The sequence below is a fragment of the Trichomycterus rosablanca genome, chromosome 1, assembly GCF_030014385.1.
Source record: "Trichomycterus rosablanca isolate fTriRos1 chromosome 1, fTriRos1.hap1, whole genome shotgun sequence".
NCBI classification, from domain to species: domain Eukaryota; kingdom Metazoa; phylum Chordata; class Actinopteri; order Siluriformes; family Trichomycteridae; genus Trichomycterus; species Trichomycterus rosablanca.
In genome coordinates this window covers 52,169,064-52,182,053 of record NC_085988.1, presented here as the reverse complement: position 1 = coordinate 52,182,053, position 12,990 = coordinate 52,169,064, and the positions used below count along the sequence as shown (strand labels likewise).

Sequence of the window (12,990 nt, the reverse complement as noted above, 5' to 3'; positions counted from 1 at the left end):
CACCCCTCACATTTCTGCAGATATTTAAGTATATCTTTTCATGGGACAACACTGACAAAATGACACTTTGACACAATGAAAAGTAGTCTGTGTGCAGCTTATATAACAGTGTAAATTTATTCTTCCCTGAAAATAACTCAATATACAGCCATTAATGTCTAAACCACCGGCAACAAAAGTGAGTACACCCCTAAGAGACTACACCCCTAAATGTCCAAATTGAACACTGCTTGTAATTTTCCCTCCAAAATGTCATGTGACTCGTTAGTGTTACTAGGTCTCAGGTGTGCATAGGGAGCAGGTGTGTTCAATTTAGTAGTACAGCTCTCACACTCTCTCATACTGGTCACTGAAAGTTCCAACATGGCACCTCATGGCAAAGAACTCTCTGAGGATCTTAAAAGACGAATTGTTGCGCTACATGAAGATGGCCAAGGCTACAAGAAGATTGCCAACACCCTGAAATTGAGCTGCAGCACAGTGGCCAAGATCATCCAGCGTTTTAAAAGAGCAGGGTCCACTCAGAACAGACCTCGCATTGGTCGTCCAAAGAAGCTGAGTGCACGTGCTCAGCGTCACATCCAACTGCTGTCTTTGAAAGATAGGCGCAGGAGTGCTGTCAGCATTGCTGCAGAGATTGAAAAGGTGGGGGGTCAGCCTGTCAGTGCTCAGACCATACGCCGCACACTACATCAAATTGGTCTGCATGGCTGTCACCCCAGAAGGAAGCCTCTTCTGAAGTCTCTACACAAGAAAGCCCGCAAACAGTTTGCTGAAGACATGTCAACAAAGGACATGGATTACTGGAACCATGTCCTATGGTCTGATGAGACCAAGATTAATTTGTTTGGTTCAGATGGTCTCAAGCATGTGTGGCAGCAATCAGGTGAGAAGTACAAAGATAAGTGTGTCATGCCTACAGTCAAGCATGGTGGTGGGAATGCCATGGTCTGGGGCTGCATGAGTGCAGCAGGTGTTGGGGAGTTACATTTCATTGAGGGACACATGAACTCCAATATGTACTGTGAAATACTGAAGCAGAGCATGATCCCCTCCCTCCGGAAACTGGGTCGCAGGGCAGTGTTCCAGCATGATAATGACCCCAAACACACCTCTAAGACGACCACTGCTTTATTGAAGAGGCTGAGGGTAAAGGTGATGGACTGGCCAAGCATGTCTCCAGACCTAAACCCAATAGAACATCTTTGGGGCATCCTCAAGCGGAAGGTGGAGGAGCGCAAAGTCTCGAATATCCGCCAGCTCCGTGATGTCGTCATGGAGGAGTGGAAAAGCATTCCAGTGGCAACCTGTGAAGCTCTGGTAAACTCCATGCCCAGGAGAGTTAAGGCAGTTCTGGGAAATAATGGTGGCCACACAAAATATTGACACTTCAGGAACTTTCACTAAGGGGTGTACTCACTTTTGTTGCCGGTGGTTTAGACATTAATGGCTGTATATTGAGTTATTTTGAGGGAAGAATAAATTTACACTGTTATATAAGCTGCACACAGACTACTTTTCATTGTGTCAAAGTGTCATTTTGTCAGTGTTGTCCCATGAAAAGATATACTTAAATATCTGCAGAAATGTGAGGGGTGTACTCACTTTTGTGATACACTGTATATACTGTATATATATACAGTGTATCACAGAAGTGAGTACACCCCTCACATTTCTGCAAATATTTCATTATATCTTTTCATGGGACAACACTATAGACATGAAACTTGGATATAACTTAGAGTAGTCAGTGTACAGCTTGTATAGCAGTGTAGATTTACTGTCTTCTGAAAATAACTCAACACACAGCCATTAATGTCTAAATGGCTGGCAACATAAGTGAGTACACCCCACAGTGAACATGTCCAAATTGTGCCCAAAGTGTCAATATTTTGTGTGACCACCATTATTATCCAGCACTGCCTTAACCCTCCTGGGCATGGAATTCACCAGAGCTGCACAGGTTGCTACTGGAATCCTCTTCCACTCCTCCATGATGACATCACGGAGCTGGTGGATGTTAGACACCTTGAACTCCTCCACCTTCCACTTGAGGATGCGCCACAGGTGCTAAATTGCGTTTAGTCCATCACCTTTACCTTCAGCTTCCTCAGCAAGGCAGTTGTCATCTTGGAGGTTGTGTTTGGGGTTGTTATCCTGTTGGAAAACTGCCATGAGGCCCAGTTTTCGAAGTGAGGGGATCATGCTCTGTTTCAGAATGTCACAGTACATGTTGGAATTCATGTTTCCCTCAATGAACTGCAGCTCCCCAGTGCCAGCAACACTCATGCAGCCCAAGACCATGATGCTACCACCACCATGCTTGACTGTAGGCAAGATACAGTTGTCTTGGTACTTCTCACCAGGGCGCCGCCACACATGCTGGACACCATCTGAGCCAAACAAGTTTATCTTGGTCTCGTCAGACCACAGGGCATTCCAGTAATCCATGTTTTTGGACTGCTTGTCTTCAGCAAACTGTTTGCGGGCTTTCTTGTGCGTCAGCTTCCTTCTGGGATGACGACCATGCAGACCGAGTTGATGCAGTGTGCGGCGTATGGTCTGAGCACTGACAGGCTGACCTCCCACGTCTTCAACCTCTGCAGCAATGCTGGCAGCACTCATGTGTCTATTTTTTAAAGCCAACCTCTGGATATGACGCCGAACACGTGGACTCAACTTCTTTGATCGACCCTGGCGAAGCCTGTTCCGAGTGGAACCTGTCCTGGAAAACCGCTGTATGACCTTGGCCACCACGCTGTAGCTCAGTTTCAGGGTGTTAGCAATCTTCTTATAGCCCAGGCCATCTTTGTGGAGAGCAACAATTCTATTTCTCACATCCTCAGAGAGTTATTTGCCATGAGGTGCCATGTTGAATATCCAGTGGCCAGTATGAGAGAATTGTACCCAAAACACCAAATTTACCAGCCCTGCTCCCCATTTACACCTGGGACCTTGACACATGACACCAGGGAGGGACAACGACACATTTGGGCACAATTTGGACATGTTCACTGTGGGGTGTACTCACTTATGTTGCCAGCTATTTAGACATTAATGGCTGTGTGTTGAGTTATTTTCAGAAGACAGTAAATCTACACTGCTATACAAGCTGTACACTGACTACTCTAAGTTATATCCAAGTTTCATGTTTATAGTGTTGTCCCATGAAAAGATATAATGAAATATTTGCAGAAATGTGAGGGGTGTACTCACTTTTGTGATACACTGTATATACTACGACTCTAAAAAAAGAATCATTTGTGCATGTCAGTGGCAAAACAGAAACCACTACTAGGCATAGGCATATAACAGCCCGCTTAAAGTTTGCTAAATGGCGTAACAAAATCTCTGGCAACATAAAGAAAAAGATCCTTCTGTCTAAAAACACAAAAATTTAATGCCTCTGGCAGAAAACCAAGCACTATGTATGACAAAATACAGGCATTGCACATCACCTAGCTATGGTGGCATCACCTCCATATAGAGAGGATCTTTAATAAAGCATTGGATAAACTGCCCAAGTTTATATGTATTAAGCTTGTCAAGACATATTCAGGAAGAATCAAATCCACAACACAATAAAGTGTCCGATGATTCTAGTGGTCTAAATACTTTCTTAAATCACTGTATTTACAAATTAAAGACAATGGTGATGTTCAGTGGAAATGTTAAACATTTATATTGTCCACACATTATTGGATTTAACACAAACATTTTTTGTATTCTGATAATGTAAACCATATATTGTGGACCAGTTTAATTCAGTATCCCAGATAAACATAGTGTGTGCATGGGTTGTTCGTACCCTCGTCTAGAATGTTTGTTAGATATACTCCTCTCAGTGAAGTTACATTTGTGAAGTCACTCTTCCTTTCTGCACCAAATAGGTGGCGCTCTAGCGACTTGGAGTACAGGATGCCACGCTCATCAGATGTATATACTGTTCCAAAATACGTCTCATCTAAAAGCACATACAGCAAATAAAGCAGAGAAAAGAAGGACAAATAGAATAAGATTATGTCTTTATGTAATCAAACACTTCTTTTTGTCTTTGTCATGCTTCTTTTTATGTCCATGTGGGCACACATTCATGTCAGCAATTCAGGTAAGACTACAAGGCCACTGGCATTGCATTTCAGGTGAAAAATTACACTGTCCTCTGTCTTATCTTGTCATCCTATCTTCACTACACAAAAGCCTCAAGAATTAGTGAAATATGAATAGTGTATGCTCTGACCCAAAAAGTGCGTTGTATGCAAACCCAGGCAATTTGCTTAAAAATTGCTGATTTGTCAGCACTATACAGAACTTGTCCAGCAAGTTCCAGCCATAGTGTTAAACTGAGGTGTCAAAGTGAAGAGAAACATCAGCATTTTTACTGTGTTTGCAAAAACATTCCGTGGTTTAAAGTTAAAACCAGAATGACATGTGAAAATGGACAGTTGCTAGGAGGAAGGCTGAATGAGTCTTTCAGTTAAAACAACATAAAAACAAATAAATTAATGAATACACATGCTTCATGGTAAAGCAGCTGAGTTGGCACTTTACAGTGCCAGGTTCTTGGACTCCTGAATGTGAACCTTCTTTTGTGTCCGCTTGGATTTCCTTCAGTTATTTGAGCTTTCTCCCACCCCCCAAAAAATGAGTAAATTGATAGGTGTGTTTGGACCTAGCCAGGGTGCAATCCCACCTTGTGCTGTGTTTTTGGATACACTTTAGACATATCACGACCATAAAGTGGTTTATAACTTTATTAATATTACCTATAGTTCTTTTGATTATATATTCATATTAATTAATGCATTTATTTTTAGTAACCAGGTCTGGAGCCTCCCCTGAAACTTTGATATAAGACAGGAATAAACAGTTCATTGTAGGGCATCACACACTTACCAGTTTATTCAGACCCCCACACATATGACTGATATACAGTGTATCACAGAAGTGAGTACACCCCTCACATTTCTGCAAATATTTTATTATATCTTTTCATGGGACAACACTATAGAAATAAAACTTGGATATAACTTAGAGTAGTCAGTGTACAACTTGTATAGCAGTGTAGATTTACTGTCTTCTGAAAATAACTCAACACACAGCCATTAATGTCTAAATGGCTGGCAACATACGTAAGTGAGTACACCCCACAGTGAACATGTCCAAATTGTGCCCAAAGTGTCAATATTTTGTGTGACCACCATTATTATCCAGCACTGCCTTAACCCTCCTGGGCATGGAATTCACCAGAGCTGCACAGGTTGCTACTGGAATCCTCTTCCACTCCTCCATGATGACATCACGGAGCTGGTGGATGTTAGACACCTTGAACTCCTCCACCTTCCACTTGAGGATGCGCCACAGGTGCTCAATTGGGTTTAGTCCATCACCTTTACCTTCAGCTTCCTCAGCAAGGCAGTTGTCATCTTGGAGGTTGTGTTTGGGGTCGTTATCCTGTTGGAAAACTGCCATGAGGCCCAGTTTTCGAAGGGAGGGGATCATGCTCTGTTTCAGAATGTCACAGTACATGTTGGAATTCATGTTTCCCTCAATGAACTGCAGCTCCCCAGTGCCAGCAACACTCATGCAGCCCAAGACCATGATGCTACCACCACCATGCTTGACTGTAGGCAAGATACAGTTGTCTTGGTACTTCTCACCAGGGCGCCGCCACACATGCTGGACACCATCTGAGCCAAACAAGTTTATCTTGGTCTCGTCAGACCACAGGGCATTCCCGTAATCCATGTTCTTGGACTGCTTGTCTTCAGCAAACTGTCTGCGGGCTTTCTTGTGCGTCAGCTTCCTTCTGGGATGACGACCATGCAGACCGAGTTGATGCAGTGTGCGGCGTATGGTCTGAGCACTGACAGGCTGACCTCCCACGTCTTCAACCTCTGCAGCAATGCTGGCAGCAGATATGACGCCGAACACGTGGACTCAACTTCTTTGGTCGACCCTGGCGAAGCCTGTTCCGAGTGGAACCTGTCCTGGAAAACCGCTGTATGACCTTGGCCACCATGCTGTAGCTCAGTTTCAGGGTGTTAGCGATCTTCTTATAGCCCAGGCCATCTTTGTGGAGAGCAACAATTCTATTTCTCACATCCTCAGAGAGTTCTTTGCCATGAGGTGCCATGTTGAATATCCAGTGGCCAGTATGAGAGAATTGTACCCAAAACACCAGATTTAACAGCCCTGCTCCCCATTTACACCTGGGACCTTGACACATGACACCAGGGAGGGACAACGACACATTTGGGCACAATTTGGACATGTTCACTGTGGGGTGTACTCACTTATGTTGCCAGCTATTTAGACATTAATGGCTGTATGTTGAGTTATTTTGAGAAGACAGTAAATCTACACTGCTATACAAGCTGTACACTGACTACTCTAAGTTATATCCAAGTTTCATGTCTATAGTGTTGTCCCATGAAAAGATATAATGAAATATTTGCAGAAATGTGAGGGGTGTACTCACTTTTGTGATACACTGTAAATTAGTTTATTCACCTTCTGTATGACTTTAACGGATAGGAGAAACTCATGTCAATATGGAAAGGAACTTCTCCTAGACAGTAATTAGAGGTGAGGTTTAATCCCAGGACCTTAAAGCTACTGTATATGCACACACAAACTATGACACTGCCCAATTTTCATTACCCATAGATGTCTCATAATCATAGATGCAGTGTATGCAGTGTAACATTGTGGGTAGGACACAGATTATATCTTATATTTACATAACATAATGCAAGATTCTGGAGGAGACAGCAAGGGTGCATGAAAATGTAAAGGTAAATTTATTTAAAATTAGCACTGAATAAAATGTTCAGTATTGTCGACTGTTAGAAGCCTGCAATGAAATAAGTGTGTGTAAAACAAATAGAACGCTTCTCTGGTTTCTACCTCCAGGGCTGTCCACATGCATGAAGATCATGTCTTCATCACCATCCAAAACTGAGTAGAACTGCAAAGAGTAGAACATAAAAAATATGTGTTTTAAGGTGAATAACAGTTTAGTTCTGTCCAGTAATAGTAAAACATACACTGAAAAACCAAAACACAAGTTCACTTTAGAAATGTCCATGTGCACAATTATTAAATCCCCAGCCTCAGTACTTGAAACATCCTGTCACCTTGATAACTTCTAATAAGTGATTTTGCTAGTGCTAACAAGCCCATTCTTTTTGTACAAAAGCTTCCAGATTATTGGGGTTTAATAACTTTTGTGCTGCAAGTGCTTTCTTTAAATCCCACCAAAGATTTTCTATGTTATTATGAAAGTGTGCTTGGAATCACTGTCTTGCTGGTAGGTCCAGTTATAACCAAGGTTTAATTTCACTACAGTAGGCATAATATTCCTTCTTAACATGCTTTGTATTTCCATCCCCACATCATCACAGGCCCACACCTGTGTTTGACCATGACTTTTTCCGATTGCAATGGCACGTCTCTTCCAAGTGTATGTAAACTTTTGACTTCAACTAATATATTTTCATGGGGCCCCCAACACACACACACACACACACATGCACACACATATACAAACACATTACATCCCTCCTGCCCCACATGTTTGTTTAATGTGGTCCACTTGTTAAACAAATTTGAAAATCCCTGATGTAAAGGATATGAGAGAAACCTCTTTTTGTTGAATAGAACTATAATAATTTGTGAGGAAATTGCTTACCCATGACCAGCTATGTTGACATGCTTTTTTAAAGTACAGTACAGCAGCAACCTAGCCCTCATGGTCACTCCACCATTCTGTATGGTCTCTGTACGAAACTGGAAAGTGCACGTTCAAGCACCACTACCACTGCCACTAACACGTAACTAAACTGGCTGTTTCTAATGCAGTGGTTATCAATGTTTTGGGCAGAAGGGTCAAAATGAGCCACAACAGTAAATTAATGCTAGTCTTGTTGGCCACACAAAAATTAATGCACAAACCACATTTCTGAAAAAAGTTTTAAAAAAATGTTAAAAATCTGTTACCAACTTAATAGTATTTTGTAAATACAATCTCACCAGTTTGCAAACTTTGTGAGCAAATGAACAAAAAGTTTAAAAGGAACATTTCTTAATGCAAGATTGCAAATGATATGGGTCTTTCACCATCTACCATACATAATATTGTGAAAAAATCCTGGGAATCCAAAAAGATCTCAGTCCAAGGACAGAAAGCATTTAGCAGACACTGTTATTCGTAGAAACTTTTAGCAGACACTGTTATTCATAGAAACTTCCAATTATAGCCAAATACGTTGCAAGCAACTGAGAATTAATGGCTTAACACTGGCAACTTGGTGGTCATGGTGTGGCTTGAACCAACCACCTTCTTATTGCAAGTGCAGTGGCTTAAACACTGTGCAACAACTGCCTTACCACTGTGTTATTTCAGCAAGACAATGCCAGGCATCATTCTGCACATCACAACAGTGTGGCTTCATAGACACAAAATGTGTTTGCTTGACTGGCCTGCTTGAAGTCCATATCTGTCTCATTTTTAAATTATTTAATCATTTTAGAAACCACAGACTGTTGAGCAACTAAAGTCTTGTATAAGGTAATAATGGTCAAAAAATCAGTTAGTGACAATCAGTATAATCAGTTCCCAAACTATTAAACGTGTAATTAATAGAAATGATGCCCCTGTCCCAATTTTTTGAGTGTGTTCCAGGCATCAAATTCAGTTGGTCTGTAAAAACATTAGATTTGTTTTATTTGTTCTTTTGACAGTTTTCAATGTACTTTTAAAAGGTTAAAGAAAATAACTTACAGACTATGTTTTAGAATTTTGCTTAAAGCTTCAGCTTTTCTAGAAATGAGGTTTGTATACAGACCCAAAACATTAAAAGGCTGGGACAGTATGAAAAATGCAAAGAAGGGCAGAACATTTCAAAAAAGTTGGGACAGTAAACAAATTACTACTTAGTAATGTTATCATTCCCTCCAACACCTACAAGACATTTTGGCACAGAAGATACAAAGCAATGGAGTGTTATTTTGTCTTACTCTTCCTGCAAACACTTTGCAAGAGTACAAGGTTTTTGTTGTCACTTTTTTTGTTTATAAATGCTGGCAGGCCATTCCAGTACCCACACCTGCTTCTTCTTTTGCAGCCATGCCTTTTTAATGTGTGCAGCATGTGGTTTTGCATTGTCTTGTGGAAAAAATGCATTGAAGGCAGCATATGTTGCTCGAAAATCTCAATGTACTATTTTGCAATAATGCTGCCCTCACAGAAGTATAAATTACCTTTACCAAGAGCACTGACATGAATGACAGACCCTGTTTTCTTGCTGCTTGTTGCTGATAACAGTCTGATGGTCCTTTTTGCCTTTGGTCTGGAGCACAGAGCACCCATTAAAAAAAACAAAAAACAAACTTGGAATACTAATTAATGGGACCACAATACATATTTCACTGTCTGATGGTCCACCCCAGATGCCTCAGAGCCAAGATAACTTTACAACACCTCTAGACATGGGTAACGTAAGCCTTCTTTTTTGCACAAAAAAGTTTTAGGAGGTCTTTATGAATGTATCTCCATATTGTAGTGCTTGACAAAGGTTTGCCAAAGTAATCCCTTGCCCATGTGGTTATATCAGCTATTGATGAATGATGTTTTTTTATACAGTGCCATCTGAAGGATTAGAGATTCAGGGTGTTCAGCTTAGGCCTGTTTAGGACTTAGCAAGTAATCCTGACTGACAGATGGTCAAAAATGTTCGAAAAGAACCCCATGGATACAAGGAAACATGGATACAATGTCCTTATAGATGGACAATTCCAGTAAAATGGGATAGCATATACAATGCAATAAAAACAAAAATAATGATTTCTTTTATAGGCAGATAATTAAAAACAGTTTTAATAGACATTTCTATGAGGGCAAAACAGGCAAGTAATCAGAATACCAGAGCAATAAAAAATCAGAAAAATAAGTAAAACCATGATATAAGAGATGCTTAGGTGGCACAGCGGTCCATAATTTTGGCCCATCATTGGTCCATTACTTTTGCTATTGACTGGAGGGACAGCTACAGAGACATCTTTGGTTGAGGGTGGCTGAAGCCTTGTGATCAACTGGTGCCCTGTCCAAGGCATTTCTGCCTTGCACCCAGTTTTTTTCTTGCGGAAACAGACCCACCATGACCCTGACAAGAAGTATTTAAGTTTTCTGAGCAACAGAACAGCTATACAAATTCAAAGAATCCTAATCCAAATTTTAGCATTGCTTAGGACACCTCAGAAAAGGTTTAGAATCCCTAGCATTCACTAATAAAATATACAAATTACTATAGCTTTTTAGGGCTATATCAAGCATTTTTCAATCCATTGTTTCCCTACCGGAATCACTGGGCACATTGCAGTAACACACTTGTGTATGTAAGTTCCAGCTTAAATACATAAAGACAGCTGAGAGAACCAGCTTTTATTTCATGTGCACATATTTAATATGTGCATATATTGTTTTTTTATTTCGTTTTTTTCACTTACCTGTTCTGTTGTGGCGGATGGAAGCAAGGCTTTGTTAAACTCATTGCCCTGGTTGGAAGACACATAGATAACCCTACGAAAACCCTGCACACAAACGCACCACACTCAAAATTTGCTAATTTCTGCCATCTTCAAATATAAAATTTCAATTTCTGGCAAGATCAACAATGCAATTAACCGAAAAACTAAAAACATTCACAAATATGCACTATATGGCCAAAAATATGTAGGCAGTCAATCATATAAGAAAGAAAGAAAGAAAGAAAGAAAGATATCCTTTATTTGTCATATATACATATACAGATGTACAGTACAATGAAATTCTTTCTTCGCATATCCCAGCTGGTGTTGGAAGCTGGGGTCAGAGCGCAGGGTCAGCCAACTTACGGCGCCCCTGGAGCAGACAGGGTTAAGGGCCTTGCTCAAGGACCCAACAGTGGCTACATAGCAGAGCCTGGATTTGAACTGCCAATCTTCCGGTTGATAGCCCAAAGCCCTACCCACTAGGCTACCACAGGCCCGTTTGTGTAAATAATCGTTTGACATCTCATATTAAAACCATGTGTGTTTACTGTATATGAAGTTGCTCAACCTTTGTAGCTATAACAGCCTCCACTTACACATCCCTAATTTATTTTATAATTGGTTTTATTTTTGTGTATGGATATTTATGCCCATATACTATATCTGTTAGGTGAATTGTGTTAAAATGCATTTTCACTAACCGTTTTTTCCATGACTGAGATAAATAAGAACTCTCCAATGTAGCCAAAAGAAAAGATGTTTTTTGCAATGGTAGTGAAGGTCAGGCCCAGGTCCTGTGTTCGTCTCAGATGAAGTTCTCCTCTTTGACCTGCCTCCACTACATCCAATTTATAAAAAATAGCAATCCCAAAGACACAGAGAAAAGACAAGATATTTATTTACTTTAGTGATACATTTCTATGTGAACTATGTCAACAACCATAAATGAAAAAAACCTTACCTGTGTTAGTAGGGCTATAACTGAGAAATAATGTAATGCCAGACCCCCTTAAAAATACAAAGAAATTAGTCATCTGAAAACTGATAAATTAGTTGTTAGAAATGCCTTAAAATTGGTGGATTAATAAATCACTGAGATCTGAGTTTGAATCTCAGCAGTGCTATCGGTGCCTAGTCCAGGGTATTCCTGCCTTGGTTTACCAGTGGAACTGGGCCTGCCAAAACCTTGACCAGGATAAAACAGTTGATAAAATGTAACTTGAGCAGTCACTTTAAAAAATCTGTCATAATCGTAGATGCATTTTAAAGTGATTGTTAAATCATACCAAAAAGTCCACGAATATGGTTTCCAAGATTAACAAAAAATGATTTTGCAAGAACAACCAAGTCTAGATCAAAAGATATTTTATCTTAAAAACTTAACAACAGCATGATTGATTCATGGAAGGTAGTGTGTGACTCTCCATATGTGATATGGCTGCCTGTGAGACCCTGTCTCTGGCAGGTAAAATGAGGCAGTCGGCAACTGCCCGCCTGTTGGAGTGGGCATGTGATAGACTGCAGCTCTCCTCAGTCAGAGTGGGAGTCTACAGTTGGGGAGGAAGCTACAATTAGGAGGAAAGGGAGAAAATGCAAAAATTCTTTCAAAACGCTTGATGTGAGAAGCAACCAAGGAAATATTTATCTTTAGATTATCTTTAGGTAATCTAAGTAATCTAGTTCTAAAATTACTGACTGTAGTCCATCTGTTTCTCTACATATCTTTTTAGCCTGCTTTCACCCTGTTCTTCAATGGTCAGGAACATATAACTCATAACAGCACAGCACACAATAACACACCACCACCATGTCAGTGTCACTGCAGTGCTGAGAATGATCCACCACCTAAATAATACCTGCCCTGTGGGGGACAGGGCAGGTATTATTTAGGTGGTGGATCATTCTCAGCACTACAGTGACACTGACATGGTGGTGGTGTGTTATTGTGTGCTGTGCTGTTATGAGTGGATCAGACACAGCAGCGCTGCTGGAGTTTTTAAATACCGTGTCCATTCACTGTCCATTCTATTAGACACTCCTACCTAGTTGGTCCACCTTGTAGATGTAAAGTCAGAGATGATCGCTCATCTGTTGCTGCTGTTTGAGTTGGTCATCTTCTAGACCTTCATCAGTGGTCACAGGACGCTGCACACGGGACGCTGTTGTCTGGATATTTTGGCTTGGTGGACTATTCTCAGTCCAGCAGTGACAGTGAGGTGTTTAAAAACTCCATCAGCATTGCTGTGTCTTATGCCTAATTGGTGTATCTCTCAGATAACAGAATAAACAATATCTTTAGGTAATCTAATGTACCAAACATAACAAGATACACACAAGTTACATATGTAACCTAGTATTACATACCCTTACTTAACCTATTGTAACATAGGCTCACATGTTAGCACTGTAACCTCCCGTATGACATCAACACTATTTGCTGGTTACAGGTCTTAATCT

The 12,990-nt window shown here is 40.6% G+C and overlaps 1 protein-coding gene across 1 annotated transcript in view; it reads right to left on the bottom strand.

Moving 5' to 3' along the window:
- Window positions 1-12,990, bottom strand: part of si:dkey-159a18.1 (sortilin) — a 31,393-nt gene that overhangs the window by 9,679 nt on the left and 8,724 nt on the right. Inside the window, exons 7-11 of the mRNA XM_063005147.1 lie at window positions 11,495-11,541; window positions 11,235-11,371; window positions 10,510-10,593; window positions 6,910-6,970; window positions 3,809-3,964 (exon numbers count right to left, since the gene is read on the bottom strand). Of these exons, the coding sequence (XP_062861217.1) occupies window positions 3,809-3,964; window positions 6,910-6,970; window positions 10,510-10,593; window positions 11,235-11,371; window positions 11,495-11,541 (485 nt within the window). The remainder of the gene's footprint in view (window positions 1-3,808; window positions 3,965-6,909; window positions 6,971-10,509; window positions 10,594-11,234; window positions 11,372-11,494; window positions 11,542-12,990) is intronic.